At 42.3% G+C, this 15,404-nt stretch overlaps 2 protein-coding genes across 4 annotated transcripts; both read left to right on the top strand.

Moving 5' to 3' along the window:
* Positions 1-50: 50 nt before the first annotated feature.
* Positions 51-2,368, top strand: trmt2b (tRNA methyltransferase 2 homolog B). The gene is made up of 2 exons (XM_080036458.1): positions 51-981; positions 1,607-2,368. Exons 1-2 carry the CDS (start codon positions 103-105, stop codon positions 2,222-2,224), a joined length of 1,497 nt encoding a protein of 498 aa, XP_079892584.1. The 5' UTR covers positions 51-102; the 3' UTR covers positions 2,225-2,368.
* Positions 2,369-6,096: 3,728 nt separating this feature from the next.
* Positions 6,097-13,578, top strand: scdb (stearoyl-CoA desaturase b). 3 transcript variants are annotated; one of them, XM_080036916.1, is made up of 6 exons: positions 6,097-6,272; positions 7,236-7,499; positions 8,984-9,114; positions 9,632-9,837; positions 11,279-11,511; positions 13,291-13,578. In XM_080036916.1, the coding sequence occupies exons 2-6, from the start codon at positions 7,256-7,258 to the stop codon at positions 13,488-13,490; spliced, it is 1,014 nt and encodes a 337-aa protein (XP_079893042.1). In that variant the 5' UTR covers positions 6,097-6,272; positions 7,236-7,255; the 3' UTR covers positions 13,491-13,578. The 3 variants fall into 3 exon arrangements, with proteins under 3 accessions (XP_079893042.1, XP_079893041.1, XP_079893043.1); XM_080036915.1 differs by lacking the exon at positions 6,097-6,272 and adding an exon at positions 6,768-6,867; XM_080036917.1 differs by lacking the exon at positions 6,097-6,272 and adding an exon at positions 7,017-7,082.
* The last annotated feature ends 1,826 nt before the right edge of the window (positions 13,579-15,404 follow it).

Here is a 15,404-nt window from a genome sequence, read left to right as displayed (position 1 = left end):
TATTCATTTTATGCATTCAGTTGCCCTGATATTCGACGTGGTATTAGCTCACATTTGCAGCAACTCCAGCCATAAAAAAGCTATTTAAAAAAAAAAGTAAGAATGACTTTGGGAGCTACATGCAGCAGCAGCAGGTCTGTCACATTTCTTAAACGAAAGCTTCTGCATGTTCTGAGGCAAACCAGTCTGAATGTGTCGACAAATGACTCGATTATAGCTGACCAGAGTAGACCAGCGCCACCAGGTAGGAAAACTCGGAGAAAACGTCAGAAGAATCCCCTCTGGAATGAGCATACGTCCTTGGAGGAAAGGCTGGCTGATGTGGTGACCCCTTTGTGGAGGTTGAGTTACGAGGAACAGCTTGAGACCAAGCAAAAGCACCAGGAGAGGACACTATCCCGGCTCTGTTCTCATCTATCAGGTGACATCCAATCGCAGTCCTCCACACCTTATAGAAGTAAGCTCACTTTCCCTGTCTTGCCTGTCCTGCCATCGCCTGTGACAGAAGGCTACCGCAACAAGTCCACCTTTTCTGTCAACAGGGGAGCGGATGGAAATGCCAAGACAGTGGGGTTTTACATTGGCACGGGCAGGGAGGGGAACCTAGTGTGCATCAATGGAGACCACCTTCTCAACATGCCAGAGAAACACAAACTGGTGGCCAGGTGCTACCAGGACTTCCTCCGCCTCTCCCCACTGGAGCCCTGTTTGCTGTTCCATGATGGGGGCCACTGGAGAGAGATAACAATAAGGACCAATGCAAAGGGCCACACCATGGTCATAGTGTACTTCCATCCACAAACACTCACCCCGGAAGAGGTGGCGGCCCATAAGGCAGAGCTGGTGGATTACTTTACGCGTGGGGATGGATCGGTATGTCAGCTGGACTCTCTGTTCTTCCAGGAGTGCACCATGACCCGCTGCACCCACGAGGAATCCCCCTACCAGCTGCTGCACGGTCAGCCACACATTTACGAGGAGGTAATATATTAGTACATTGTCATAATTAGGGCAAAGGTACAGAGGATGTGTCACTGCAGGGGACTTCCCAAAACATTCAAGCACTGCGATTTCGTAATCTCATGTTCACCTACTGTAGTAGAGCACGTGGAGAGTGTGGAGCCTTTATTTGGTGACACACAAGTTACAGTGCAAAATAGGTCGTGCCTTTTTACACTTTTAAAGTGTTTTCAGATGTTGAAGCTTTTATTTTGCTAAATTAATACATGACAAAATCCCGATGTATTTTCATCAGTAATTATAACACTGGAACAACGTAAAGGAAAATTGCTTACACTGTTTGACCTTCAGCTCTAGAGTTGTAGTCAAGATCATGTAAACCCAGACCAAGTCATGGCCGAGATTTTGAGAAGTTGACACCAAGTCAAGACCAAGATGAAGTTAAATCATACAGTTCCCATAAATAATGCATTGCAATAGCATCTCACTTTAGACCATCTTTGCCTCGTAAATGCCCTTGTGTTCCAAACTCTACATGCCATTTGTAATAGTTTTTTTTTGGCTTATTATGATCTCCCTACAAGGGTTATCCCTGCATTATGTTTGTGTTTTCATTGCTGTTCCTAATATCATTTTGCTCTTACAGGTGCTGGGCTTCAAGTTCCGCATCTCGGCCGATGCCTTCTTCCAGGTGAACCAGGCTGCTGCCGAGGTGCTGTACGGGACAGTGAGAGACCTGTGTGTCCCAATCCACGGGGAGAGCGGAGGAGGGAGGACTAAGGTTGGTGGGACCCTCCTGGATGTGTGCTGTGGCACGGGGGCCATCGGGATCACTGCATCCCCCAGAGTGGACAGAATTATAGGCGTTGAGCTAATAGAGCAGGCAGTGGAAGACGCCAGGCACAACGCGGCTCTAAGCAACGTACTGAACTGTGAGTTTATACCAGGGAAAGCAGAGGTGGTGCTGCCTGGACTGATGTCTCAGCTGAAGGGAGGACTAGCGGCGGCCGTAGTAAACCCAGCCCGAGGCGGCCTGCACCATAAAGTGGTCCGGGCCCTACGAAACACACCGGCTATCCGCAGGCTGGTCTACGTCTCCTGTAAACCGGACGGGGAGGCCATGAGGAACTTTAGGGAGCTCTGTTGTGCGCCCGACCCACAGAAGAAACTCACAGGGGAGGCCTTTTCTCCAACTCTGGCTGTGCCCGTGGACATGTTCCCCCACACGCCTCATTGTGAACTGGTGCTGCTTTTTGAGAGGTAGCAAAACGTTTTCTTCAGAGTTGGCTTTTTTGACCCATGAACAGTAACTCTGGTTGCTTTAGAAACCTAATATGGAGTTGAATGACGTACTGTATGCTAGATGATATCGGAGAGGTTTGTTACCACTGACAATAATCTTAAACCTGTGGTTCGACACACACAGGTCTAGACATTCTTTTGGGACTACGTGGTAAGGCTGCAACAAATTAAGATTTTGAATATTGATTCATCGGTCAATTCTTTATTTTTTGCGCTTTCAGTTTGTGTGTAAAATGTCAGAAAATGTCACCCAGCGGGACATTTTTATTAAAATTTTTATTAAGAGTACTGGTTGTTTTATTTTGTTTTGTGTTCACTTTTTCAGTTGTTTGTGTGTGCTCATTGAAAAAGATAGGTATCTTCACAGTCAGAGTTTTTCTTCACAAGCTCACCTATTGCTTCAAGATGTGAGACTGAATCTGTGGTGCAGCATCTTTGTCTGTCCCTGCAGTAGCTCTACTTGTGCAGCAGATGGTGCCGGTACATCTTTAAAAGAGCCATGATCCCTCCCTAAAAGACACATCCCATTCACTGCAGTTACTATAGGTCAGTAACACATGGTTGACAACTCAAAAAAGCATGACTGGCAAAGGTTTATGTCTGGGAGGTTACTATGGTGTATGTGGAGTCTTACATTGTGAAACGTTGCTCTTGGATGACAAAGTGTTCTTTCATCTACTGAGTGGAGTCATGGGATGATGTCTGATCATCCCGGCTGTACATGGGCTAGCAGAAAGTCTGCGGGATGAACTTTAAAAACTGCCAGGGTACATTATGAATGAATGAGGATGAGTTGTGTCATATGTTGCTCCTTTCTGCTTCTGTACTGACTTTTGGAAGAAAAAAATTGTTCACAATGCGCTAAACTTTTGTGGCTATTCGAACAAAAGCTTGTGTTTTTTTAGAGAACCGAGTCTCGTCAAATCTTAGCTGCAGAGTTTGACACAAATTTTACTGCTGATTTAGTCATAGATTAGATTAGATGAGATCGGATAACATTGACTTTATTGTCCACCATGGTGGAAAATTGTCTTTGGCCTCTCCCAATGAACACAAGTACACACATTACACATACAGTGCTGCTTGAAAGTATCTGAACCCCTTGAGAATTTTGGAATTTTATTCAGTGTAACCATTAATCATTCATTTTTATCAATACCAGTATTTTTTTATATGAAATAACAGTTGTTTGTTTATGAATTAAACTTTTTTTTTTCTCATCAATTGTTAAAACGGATAAAACCATTGATTTGGCAACTTATGTATGTGGAAAAGTGTGTGAACCCTGTACCCCAGGTAAACACAATCAGGTGGGCCAAATTGAGTGAATTAAATGGACCAATGTAATGAGAGATCTTTTGGGAAGAAATTGGGCTGACCTAGATAAAACAGAGATACAACCAGGTCAGTTTAGGCTCACCAAAGTTAACCCATATACTGTAGGTCAGACATGCCAAAAGGGAAATAAAATCTCACAGTATCTCAGGAATAGTTGTGATGTTGCACATTTGTCTGGGGACAGCTATACATTCATTTTAAAATAAGTTTGAGCTCCATCGATCCACCGTGAGGCAAATAATTTACAAATGGAGAGCTTTAAGAGTGACTGAACATCTGCCTAGAAGTAGACTTCCTTCAAAAATATCCACAAGCGCCACAAGAAAAGAGATTTGTCTGGTAAAGGCCAACCCAAACATTACATCTAGTGATGTGCAGACCATATGCCACCACCATTCTTCACTTGGGAGATGGTTCTTTTGGTGATATGCAGAGTTGCGTTTTTGCCCAAACATGGCGGTTTTGGTTATGACCAAACAGTTAAATTTTGGACTAATTTGTCCACAGAATAGACTTCCAGAAGACTTCAGATATCTCCAGGGGCTCTCTGGCAAAGTTGTGACAAGCAGTTTTGTTCTTTTTTGAGAGCAGAGGCTTCTTCAGCAACCCTCCCATGGTAGCTATGTTTTTTTTTGTTTAAACATTTTATTGAAGAAAATGAGGCAGTATGGTATACATTCAGAAACAGTTACTGTTAGAGGCATTTTCAGTTTTTTCCAAATTATGATTTCTTAACCCCTCCAATACCCACCCTCTTTCCCAGCTTCCTCAGCATAACAAAAAAAAATAAAATAAAGACAGACAGACAGACAGGTAGCTATGTTGACTGAGTTGTCTTCTTATTGTGAAACCATGCACATCTGTCCCAGATGCTGCAATAGGGGTCTGCAAATCACTAGATGTGATAATGTTTGGGTTGGCTTTTAACTGAAAAATATTTTTTTCTTGTGGCGCTTGTGGATATTTTGGAAGGAAATCCACTTCTCGGCAGATGTTCAGTCACTGTTAGAGCTCTCCATTTGTAGATAATTTCTCTCATGGTGGACCGATTGAGCTCAAACCTTTTTTTTAAATTAATTTATAGCTGTCCCCAGACAAAAGTGTAACATCACAACTCTATTCCTGAGATCCTCTGAAATTTTCTTTCCATTTTAGGATGTCTGACCAGTATGGGTTCACTTTGTTGAGCCTAAACTGACCTGGTTTTGTCTCTGTTTTGTCTAGTGCTGCCCAATTTCTTCCCCAAAGATCTCCTATTACATTGGTCCATTCCATCACTCAATTTGGCCCACCTGATTGTGTTTACCTGCTCAATTTAAGCAATGCAGCTCAGGGTTCACAAACTTTTGCACGTACAAAACTTGGTAAATCATTTGTTTTTTCTGTTTTAACAATTGATTTCCGGAAAAGAAAATGTTTGAATTGATAAACAAACATCTGTTATTTCATATAAAAAATACTGGTATTGATAAAAATGAATTAATAATGGTTAAAATAAATACAATTCAAAAGGGCTCAAGGGGTTCACATACTTTCAAGCAGCACCGTAGATGGCACAACATAACAATAAAACATACAAATCACACATCAGAGACAGAATGTAGTGCAAATAGAAATTCAAGCTAATAAATGAAGTAATCTGAAATATCTAGTGTTCTCAGTAAAATCAGATTGTGTTCAATCAATGTCTGAATGGCAGAGGGAATAAAATACTTCTTAAACATGTTGTGGCGAGCTCTGTTCCTGAATCTAGCAGCTCAAATGCTGTGTGTAGTGAGCGGGAAGGGTCTGCGATATTTGCCATTAGCCTTCCTGTGTAGGCCTACTGCTCCATCAAATATTGTTGGAAGTTGTTTTTTGACTTGCCAATCGCCTTCCCTGCAATATTAACAATTTGTGGAATTTATTTTCAATTTGTCACACTCAGGCTTCCGTACCAGGCAGTTATGTTAAAAGTATGTAAATGTTTGCCATCTCAAGTATGCGCTGGCTTACACCATACCTCCTCAACTTACTTATCTTTAAAATTATGTTTTGGTCACAAATATGTCACTGCTTTGGAAAATAACCATTTACCAAAGGTTGGGAGTATTTTGCCTCGAGGACACAATTGCATCAGATAAGACCATAGAAATATAAAAGGATTAGACCTGTTATGAAGATCGCAAAACAACAGATTACAAAGTTGATCATAGAATGTCTGCACTATCTTGCATATAACCTATTATACTAGTGTTTGTATAGGTGCACAGTTATTCTTTACGACACCAAATATCAGACTTTGACTCTTCATGTGGCATCAGGGTGCCGGATGAGTCGCCTCGTGTCGGTCTGTAACCTCTCTGGCAATGTTTTCATCTGATAACGGCCGTGGATCCCCCTGCTAAAATGAGAGTGTCACAATGAGTGTCACTGATTGTTTAGGAGGGGGGTAAACACAAGTCAAGCAAACAGCCAATGGGGTGTTCAGAGCCTGTTGCACTAGTTTTTCCCATCCCACCAGTTGCGTTTATAAACGGCTTCGGAGTAGGCAGTAAGGGCACTTGATCATCGGACCCTTGGGACCACTACACAGCTGTTAATTCTTTTCCATCTTCACCCTTAATCTGCGCCTGCCAGCTTTGCTTCATCCTCCGCAGTTAAGACAGCTCACGCTTGGCTGAACTACTTGGGTAAGCAGCATCCATTCAAAGACATTTTTTTTTTTTACACTGAGTGCCATGCAAAAATGTACGCGGGATTTGCATAGATAGGTATGTTTGGGTATTTGCCTATGGATTAGTCACCACTGTTCGACCTGCAGATCAGGTCTACCGGGATATAGATTGTAACAATTTTACATGGATCATGTCTTTTCGCTCTCATTAATTGGCTCAGGCTAAACATTGTGATGCACAATGATAATAATAATACAGGCTATGATACAGCCTAGTGCTTTTCAAGAACTCAGATTAGCTTTACAAAGCAAACGACGAACACCCTATAGCCTACAGACAAAGGCTACATTCAAAATTTGGCTACATTAAATCGGGCGTTGTCAGCTGCAGCAAATTGCTATTATGTAAGCTATTTATTCATCCAGCATGTTTCCTAACGCACAATAGCATCTGTCAGTGACATATGTGCCATATATGGAGGTCAAGCAGTCAAAGATGCGCTCCGCTAAGAATCTGCGTATGAGGAATCTGCGTATGAGGAAGAGGCAAAACTGCTACGCCACTGAATGGAAACAACCGTCGTTTGACCATTTTAAAAGCATAGCCTATGGTAGGCTAATAATTTCCGGAAATACCAATGTGACGTATGGATGTTTTCAGAAATAACAGAGAGATGGGCCTATGTGTTACATGCCGTTAGGAACCGCATGAATCCATTGTAGCGGAAGCGGCGCACTTGTATAACAAAAAAAAAAGAATGCAACAGTGACATAACTGTGAGGTAGGCGTGCTGTCTGTCAGCCACGCTGCGATCTCGCCACCGCTGTATGTTCACAGCCAGCCGCCGTACTTTCCTCTTAAAATTCTGCATCCCGCTGAAGCTACGCATTCAATTCAACTGAGCAACATCTCTCTCTTTCTCCCCCTCTCTCTTTTCTCTCTATCTATCCCCCGTTGCGCACTGCTCTTCTCTTACAGAACCACTTCTTTCAGCAAACATGACCGAAACAACGGAAACCAGGAACCATGACACTGGCAAGCAGCAACAGCAGAACGGCGGTGCCATGGCAGAACCATCGAAGGTTGAGGACGTGTTTGACGACACCTACAAAATGAAAGAAGGTCCCAAACCGCCCAGGATCTATGTGTGGAGAAATATCATCGGGATGGTTGTCCTCCACCTCGGCGGGCTTTATGGACTGTATTTGCTCCCCCACGCCTCGTTTTCAACTCTTGTGTGGAGTAAGTATAGCTTCTGTAAATTACTGTAGGCGTATATCTTTTACAGCTCTTGTTTGTGTTTCTAAACTGCCCCGTAGCAGGCCACAGTCAGAAAGAGGACAGAATGTGCTGATGTTGTGTGATCTTTGCTGCTAACTACATAGCCTTCAGTGTGCTGCTCGTCCCGAAGGGGTCGTGCCATTGGGAATAATGGAGAATGAGTCACTCTGGGCCTGTAATTACCAATACACGCATGCCATTCATTCGTGTAAGCCTACAGATCTGTTTTGACTCATTTATTTATGAGCTCAAACCTTTAGCTCACTGTAAACTATTTGAGTTTTATAGTCTACTCTAGTGTAGCATCAAGGCGTGATTTATGGGGAGGAAGGGGGTTGGAAACCCCCCAATATCCTCCCAATAATCAAAACACAGTTATTATGAGTTAAATGCAGATGATCAAACCTTAAGAACTTGAAGACTATTTCTAGCATGGTTTACAAAACGGTGTAAAGGAGCGGTAGGTGTGACAACTGACATGCTCTTGATAGCCTACAATGCTGCTGCGACATTTCTTTTCAAAGAATAGTATTGAGTAGGATTACAGTTACATTTTGACTATCAAATGGCTGAAGATAAATATCAATTAATTCTGGATACATTTTGTGTTTTTATACAAAGTGAATTATGTAATGCTATTCACCTGAACTAGTTGGGATATGTACAACATGTTGTTTCGCTATAGTGTCTTAAAATGAATGTGAAACAGCCTATTTTGGGCAGACATTTCCCCGGATAGGACCTCCCTAGATATGTGGAGATCTCAAACCCCCCGCCCTCCTAAAGTTGAACCATAAGTTACGCCCTTGTTATGTAACTTGTACCTCAAATTAGACCTATTTAAATCCACGACCAACAATAATAACCCAAAAAAAATTTGCTGAACAATTTCAATTTGTGCCCCATATATATTCTGTAGACGATTGGAGCATGATGACTCAAATTCCAGAACAGTCTCAACTTTGTTTCCACTCTGGCTCTGCATAATTTGCCCCCTCTCTCGTTGCAATGCAATGCTGAGCTGCATATTATTTCACCCGGGCAAGACAAAGCACAATCACCCATTCCCCATAGGCGTCCCATTGTGAGCCGTGTGGCACCACAACAGAATGCTCTTTGCCAGTCAGAAGCCCCCGGCTTCTCAAATCCTGGGTTTGTCTTGTCTAGGGCTCGCCTCTCGCACATAGAAACACATTCTATTGCACTTTTATAACAACAAAAGTAGGATGGGCAGACTTGCAATGCGCCCACCCTCCCATCTGGTGCACAAACATGTGAAAAACACACACACACACATGACTTCTTCGAACAATGAGGGCTTGGGTGTTATGGAAAGAACATGTCGTCCCAGTGACTCTGCCCTCTCACGGGTGTATAATTAATCTCTGCATTGTGGTGACAGTTTCCCCCTAAGACATCTGTCCTCTCCACCTCTCTCCTTGCAGCCGCAGTGTGCTACCTCTTCAGTGCCCTCGGCGTGACTGCCGGCGCACACCGATTATGGAGCCACAGATCCTACAAGGCTTCTACTCCCCTGCGAATCTTCCTCGCCCTCGCAAACTCAAGTGCCTTTCAGGTAAAAGTGAAAAAAGAAAATGTGACAGTAGTTGCTATCTTATCCGAAAGTCACCTTTTGTTGAAATTTTCACTGTGAAGAAAGGGTGTGTTTGCATCAGACTATGCAGGCATAGCAAACATTAGTCCACTTCACCTGCACCTTCAACCTTAACATAAACATAAAGATGGACAAAGCAACTAGTTTAGCAGCCATGCAATTTACATAAGTAAGGTGTGGCTCACTCAATTCCTCCAGAACACACACACTGAAAATGGAGTCTTCAGATTTTTAGAGATTTCCAGCAAACAGCTGTCGAAGTTTAAAAAAATAAAAATAAAGTACTTGCCTATTCATACATTCTATATCATCCAATGAAGGTGAAAGAAGGTGAACGGTTTCCAAATGATGATTTAGGAGTTCATTAAAAAAAGTTATTTTTATTATGTTATCCCTGATCCTAATCTAATGGTCCCTGTTATGCATAACTAAACCTATGGGGGGTGACTCACGTAAACTTCTCTCTCTCCTGGATCAGAACGACATATTCGAGTGGGCGAGAGACCACCGCGTCCACCACAAGTTCTCTGAGACGGACGCAGACCCCCACAACGCCACGCGGGGATTCTTCTTCGCTCACATCGGATGGCTGCTGGTCCGCAAACATCCCGACGTCATCGCAAAGGGCAAAAAACTGGAAGTGGCAGATCTGTTGGCCGACCCAGTGGTTATGTTCCAGAAAAGGTGAGCAGGAGAATTTATTTTGGGGTGGGGGGGAGGGTGTTTACTATTGTTGTTCTTTTCAAATGTGTGGCCGCTCTTAAAACAGATCCTAGTTGGCCATAATAAGTGATCAGATCAGCAATTCACTCAGATTTACTGGATTCACAAGATTTGGAACTCCATTAATGGTTCACAGTAGTAGAATAGTTAGTAGTAGTAGAATATCAACTACGTTATATCTTTCTGCAACATGCCAGACAAAATGCTCAAATAATTGTCAGAACTAAATCTTGCTTGGAAATAAAATCACTGGAAAAAGAGATCATGGTTCAATGTCAAAACTGCCGAATAGTCATTTGTGTACCTTTCACCATTAGGCGTCAAAGTCACAATGCCCTGGACCTTGTCCTTCACTCTACCCAAAGTGATAAATGAATGTGACCCTACTACCTGCATTAGCATTGCCTTCATGGGGTAATGTACAATAGTTGCATACAAACGTATTTGCAGCGTTTGTCGTTGCTTTGTGTCTTTTTATTAAAATGAACTTCCTCTTTGACCCGAGCTGTTCATGAAGCTGTAGCCTGGTTTATTGTGACCATGGTAACACTTCGAGCCAGTGGCCGGTGTTATATCCGTAGCAACAATGAAATTGATATAGGCTAAGGTGCTACCAATCGGCTTATACTTTGGCTCTGATAAATATTTGGCTTCCACACCTACTTAAATATTGACCGGCTTATTATCACACTTGCTACGGTATTGCTTAACACACATGCTACCTGTATTTTCAAAGTGATACATTTTAGCCTATATCGATAGCATTGTTGCTAGCTATGGCCTACGGCGGGTTTGGTCCGAGACCCTTTGTTTACATACCAGTTTACAGAGCCTAGGCTGTCTATTAACACCAGTAAGGATAGGTAGTAGATAGGCAGAAGTAGATTGTGAGGAGATAATCACTGATTTTGATAAAAAGTGATTTTTCCAGAATCGCTGACTCCACCTAGAGCCACCATATCTGAAGGCTCTGTCAACCTAGTATAGTGAAGGGGGGCCCCTTTAGCTCAGTTGGTAAGGCGTCCCCCTCTCGGGCCGGGCCCAGCAGCAGACCCGGGTTCGATTCCCACCCGCCGTCGTTCTCTGCATGTCACTCCCCTCTCTGCCCCATTTCACCTCTGTCTCTCTGCACTATCAATAAAGCATAAAATGCCCAAAAAATATCTTTAAAAAAAAAAAAAACCTTGTATAGTGAACTGTATGTGGAGATAAACACGTGAGCATGTTTAGAATAGCCTTCGAAACAATGTAGGATTTAAATTTGTTGTCTTTTTTATGGGGTCCTTTAGCCCTGATATGGGTAAAGATGTGATGGTGTTGTTTAAATGAAACACGAGATAGATGAAAAATTCTTGTTTCATTCCCATTTTGTGAGATACAATTTATTTATTTTTCATTTCAGGCACTACAAGCTCTCGGTGGTGATCTTCTGTTTCGTGGTGCCCACTGTAGTGCCCTGGTACTTCTGGGGCGAGTCCCTGGCCGTGGCTTACTTCATCCCGGGCCTCCTCCGCTACACTGTGATGCTCAATGCCACCTGGTGCGTCAACAGCGCCGCACACTTATGGGGCAACAGACCTTACGACAAGACCATCAACCCCAGGGAAAACCCACTGGTGGCTTTCAGCGCCATAGGTAAAGACACATCACCCACTGTATATTCTCCACTGTCTGGGGAAAAAGGACATTTGATTTTTTTTTAACACTTGAATTGATAGAGACACTTAAATGGCAAGGTAGTACTCAATGTAAACTGTGTATATTTTTTTTAAATGGCAAATGGACTTCACTTATATAGTGCTTTTCCCTGGTTTTTCACAGACCAAAAGCGCTTTTTTTCTACACAATCACTTATTCACACACCAATAGCAGCAGCTACCATGCAAGGTGCAAGCTTACTATCGGGAGCAATTTAGGGTTCACTGTCTTGCCCAGGGACACTTTGACATGTAGCGCGGAGGCGGGGGATCGAACCACCGACCCTGCACTCCAGTGGACAGCCGCCCTATCCACTTCGCCACTGCTGCCCCCATTTTTACCCCTTTACTTGAGATTTCAATACACTCTTATTTTTTTCTTAACAAACATGAACCAAAACACTGACAAAAAGAGGAAGATATTGGGAGAATAATAAGAATACATATGAACATTTAAATCACACTCCAAACTTCTCTAAACAAAAATAAAAAGGAAAATCAGGTTTGATCTAAATCTAATTGGTTTAAATAAGCGTGTTTCCTCCTACAGTCATGTGCTTGGACTGTGCTGGTGGCTCCATAAGCAGAGCATTGATGATGATCTTTTCGTCACTTGTTGTTGAAAGCCTGTCTTGTTGTCAAGCCGACCACAGTGGGGGCTCTCACTCTCAAAGCTGATCCAGTCTGGCTGCATCTGTAGCGGGCCTGTGCACTAATCCACTGGCTGCTGTTGATTTTGTCCACCAGGCTTTGCCCCCTTTTTAGCTTTGAAACTCAGAGGTGGGCAGCTTTTTTTTTTTTTTTCAAGCTGTGTATTGAGTCATACTGATGTTATAATCAGTTGTTTCCCAATGAGACGAGACTCCATTTGTGGTGGCTGACACCACCGGGGCTATCATGCAGCAAACAGCACGGAGCATTGTTAGTTGCAAAACAGCAGTAAATTACACAAGCGTAAGTAATTATTGCACTTCTTGCCCTTGTTTTCAACTGTATATCATGGTGGTCTTACATGAATAATCATTGTCTGCCCCATTTTATCTAACAAGCTTGCAAGTAAGATTTCTTTTTTTTGCAGTTACCTACCTAACTAGATACTGTAGCAACTATGAGTGCAAGTTAAAGTCCCCTTTTCAAGCTTTTTTTTTAGGTCTTCCCTTTTGTGTAATTGTAGTTCTTTGTTCCTGTTCCTAAGCAACCAGAGCAACACCTTCTTATAAAGTGGAGCTGCTTGTTGTGGAAGCATTTATTTCATCACATTCTTCGATCTTAAGTTTTTGACGAGAATCTCAATGTTAATCAACACAACATAGTCTCATTGGTGGTTCATACAGCTGGATGTTTTCTATTGCAATGCACTGTGGTATTTGTTGTTGTATCTCTTAAGGCCGTTGGGTGCAGCTTTGCTCTAATCATGTAATCAAATTGTGGTTGCTTGCAAAGTACATCAAATGACAGTCACCCTCTTAGATTTTCAAATCCTCAAATCAGCTCCCACTGCACTCTCTTAACCCAGACTCAAGTCACATTATCACATGTCACATTCTGCACATAGCTGTAAGTGTCTCCACCACAGTCCACGGCTGCATTCAAATGAGTGCAAAGCTATCTATTGATATTATCAGCCTGGTTATGACTCATGAAGTATATTACTCTATTGAAGCCATGCGAACACATATCTGTGTTGACATTTTTTTTCTCTTTTTTTTGATTGCAGGAGAAGGCTTCCACAACTACCACCACACCTTCCCCTATGACTACGCCACCAGCGAGTTTGGCATCAAGCTCAACCTCACCACGGCCTTTATAGACACCATGTGCTTCCTGGGTTTGGCCAAGGACTGCAAGATGGTTTCCAAGGAAATGATCGTGGCCCGCAAGCAGCGAACGGGTGAAGGCAGCTGCAAAAGTGGCTAAGTTAGACTGCTACGAACGCCCCGCAAAATGATACAGATGTATCGAATCAAGACAGATCGTAGCAACTACAGGTATAGCAGCATTTCAGTGATGGTGGTGGGTGGGGGGTGGGTTAGGGGTGGGGTTGGTTGGGTTGGGGGGTGATTGCCATGTTTCTGACTATAAGTTAAAAGCTCCTCCCGAGACTAATATTGAAGAGTATTTTTGAAGAGTTGTAGACCTTTCCATAAATCGTGTGGGTCTCCTTTTAGGTTTTTGTCCTCGTCGACTGTTTAGCCAGCCACAGCCAGTGACTTGGCTTCATGTGCAAGCACAGCTTCTTTCCACCATACTGTTTAAAAAAGGGTCACCAAGAGATTGAAAAAAAGGCTAATCAGGATTTTTGGCCATTAGTAGGACAGGCAGTAGGACAACCAAATAGGTCTGATGTAAGCGGTGTGTGCGTGTGTGTGTGTGTGTGTGAAAGCAGTAATTACAGAAAATTGTTACTGTATATCATATTTGTTAATGTGCTATTTATTAATAGTTTTTTGCACTTTGAGAGCTATATCGGAACCCTTAACAGTGAGGCCTTTTGCTCTAACTGCTGTCAGAAGTGCTTTGTTTCATTCCAGAGAGAGAGAGTGGAGTTTCATATTGATATCTGTCTATTTTGAGATAAGGTTTTTCCTTATTTTAGGTCAGCTAGTAGATTTACTAAAACCATAAGCTGCTGTGTTCATGGCCATGGCCAAGACAGCCAATACTCTATTGAGCGGAGTAGCCCTGGGTAAATACAGTTCAAATGCATTATCCTTTGGGATACTTCCACACCCACTGCCTATCCCAATGAGTATGAAGTACTCTGGTGTGACGCAGTGCGTACCTCTGGTCAAGAAGTGAAGCCGTCTCCGACTTCATTTAGGGCCTCAGAACACAGAACCAGACCTCTCACTCTTATTCCGAAAAGAGAGAGAGAGAGAGAGAGAGAGCTATTTTTCATTTATTTTGTATTCACTTGAAAAAACACCTAGCATATAATAAGGTCTCCCTCTCCCCTCTGACAAGGCCTATGAAGGCATGTGTAGGAAGAAGTGCATTTACATTTTGTGCTGTGGGGGAAATTAAACATGTGTCAGGACTCTTGCCTAAATGCCTTATGAGGGTTACGCACCTGTTCAGAAAAAAATAAGTAAGTAAATGCAAGTTATGGAATTAATTAGGGCTCACATATTCTGTCTAATCCCGGTAATGTGGTGTCTTATCTGTTTCCAAAGGAACACTTCAATGAAAAACTGCAGTCTCTTCTTTATAATGGATAAACAGGGACCAACTCAACAAATCCTTAAGAAAAAAAAAAATAGTATGGGTTACTATGATTTCAACTTTTTTGTAACCAAGAAAAAATACTTTGTTCTACCACAAAAGAAAAATCCCAACTTGTGATATCATTAATGATACTGTTGTAATATCGTCACCCAGGCTCTTTTACAAAGCAACGCTTTTTTACAGTGTTACCTTCGTGAAGTTTGAAAGCCTTAAGAAATGGCACATTTTTTCAAAGAATGTTTTTGCCCACTGTATGTACCGTAAATAAACCAAATTTTCTACTTGTGACAAAGTATGTTTTTGCTGTTTTTTTGTTGTCGATGTTTGAATTCTGTAATACTCCTTTAGTCATATTCTGAATAAAAAAAATATGATGAATAATAACCACGACTGATTGTCAAAGCTATTATATGAACCATACTATAAAAAATATTCAAAGCTAACAAAGTACTTTACAAAGTTTGGCATAAAGAATATAACACAAGTCAATGGGAAAAATAATAGAAGTAGAATTTACAGACACAATCAATGCACTACAGCTTTAGCGACTCCCTCTCCTGCTTTTGGACATCTTGCACGTTGCTCATAGTGTCTCCATACTGTACA

This window comes from Ammodytes marinus, assembly GCF_949987685.1.
Source record: "Ammodytes marinus genome assembly, chromosome: 11".
In the NCBI taxonomy this organism is placed as follows: Eukaryota; Metazoa; Chordata; class Actinopteri; order Uranoscopiformes; family Ammodytidae; genus Ammodytes; species Ammodytes marinus.
This window is presented reverse-complemented; position numbering and strand designations above follow the sequence as displayed.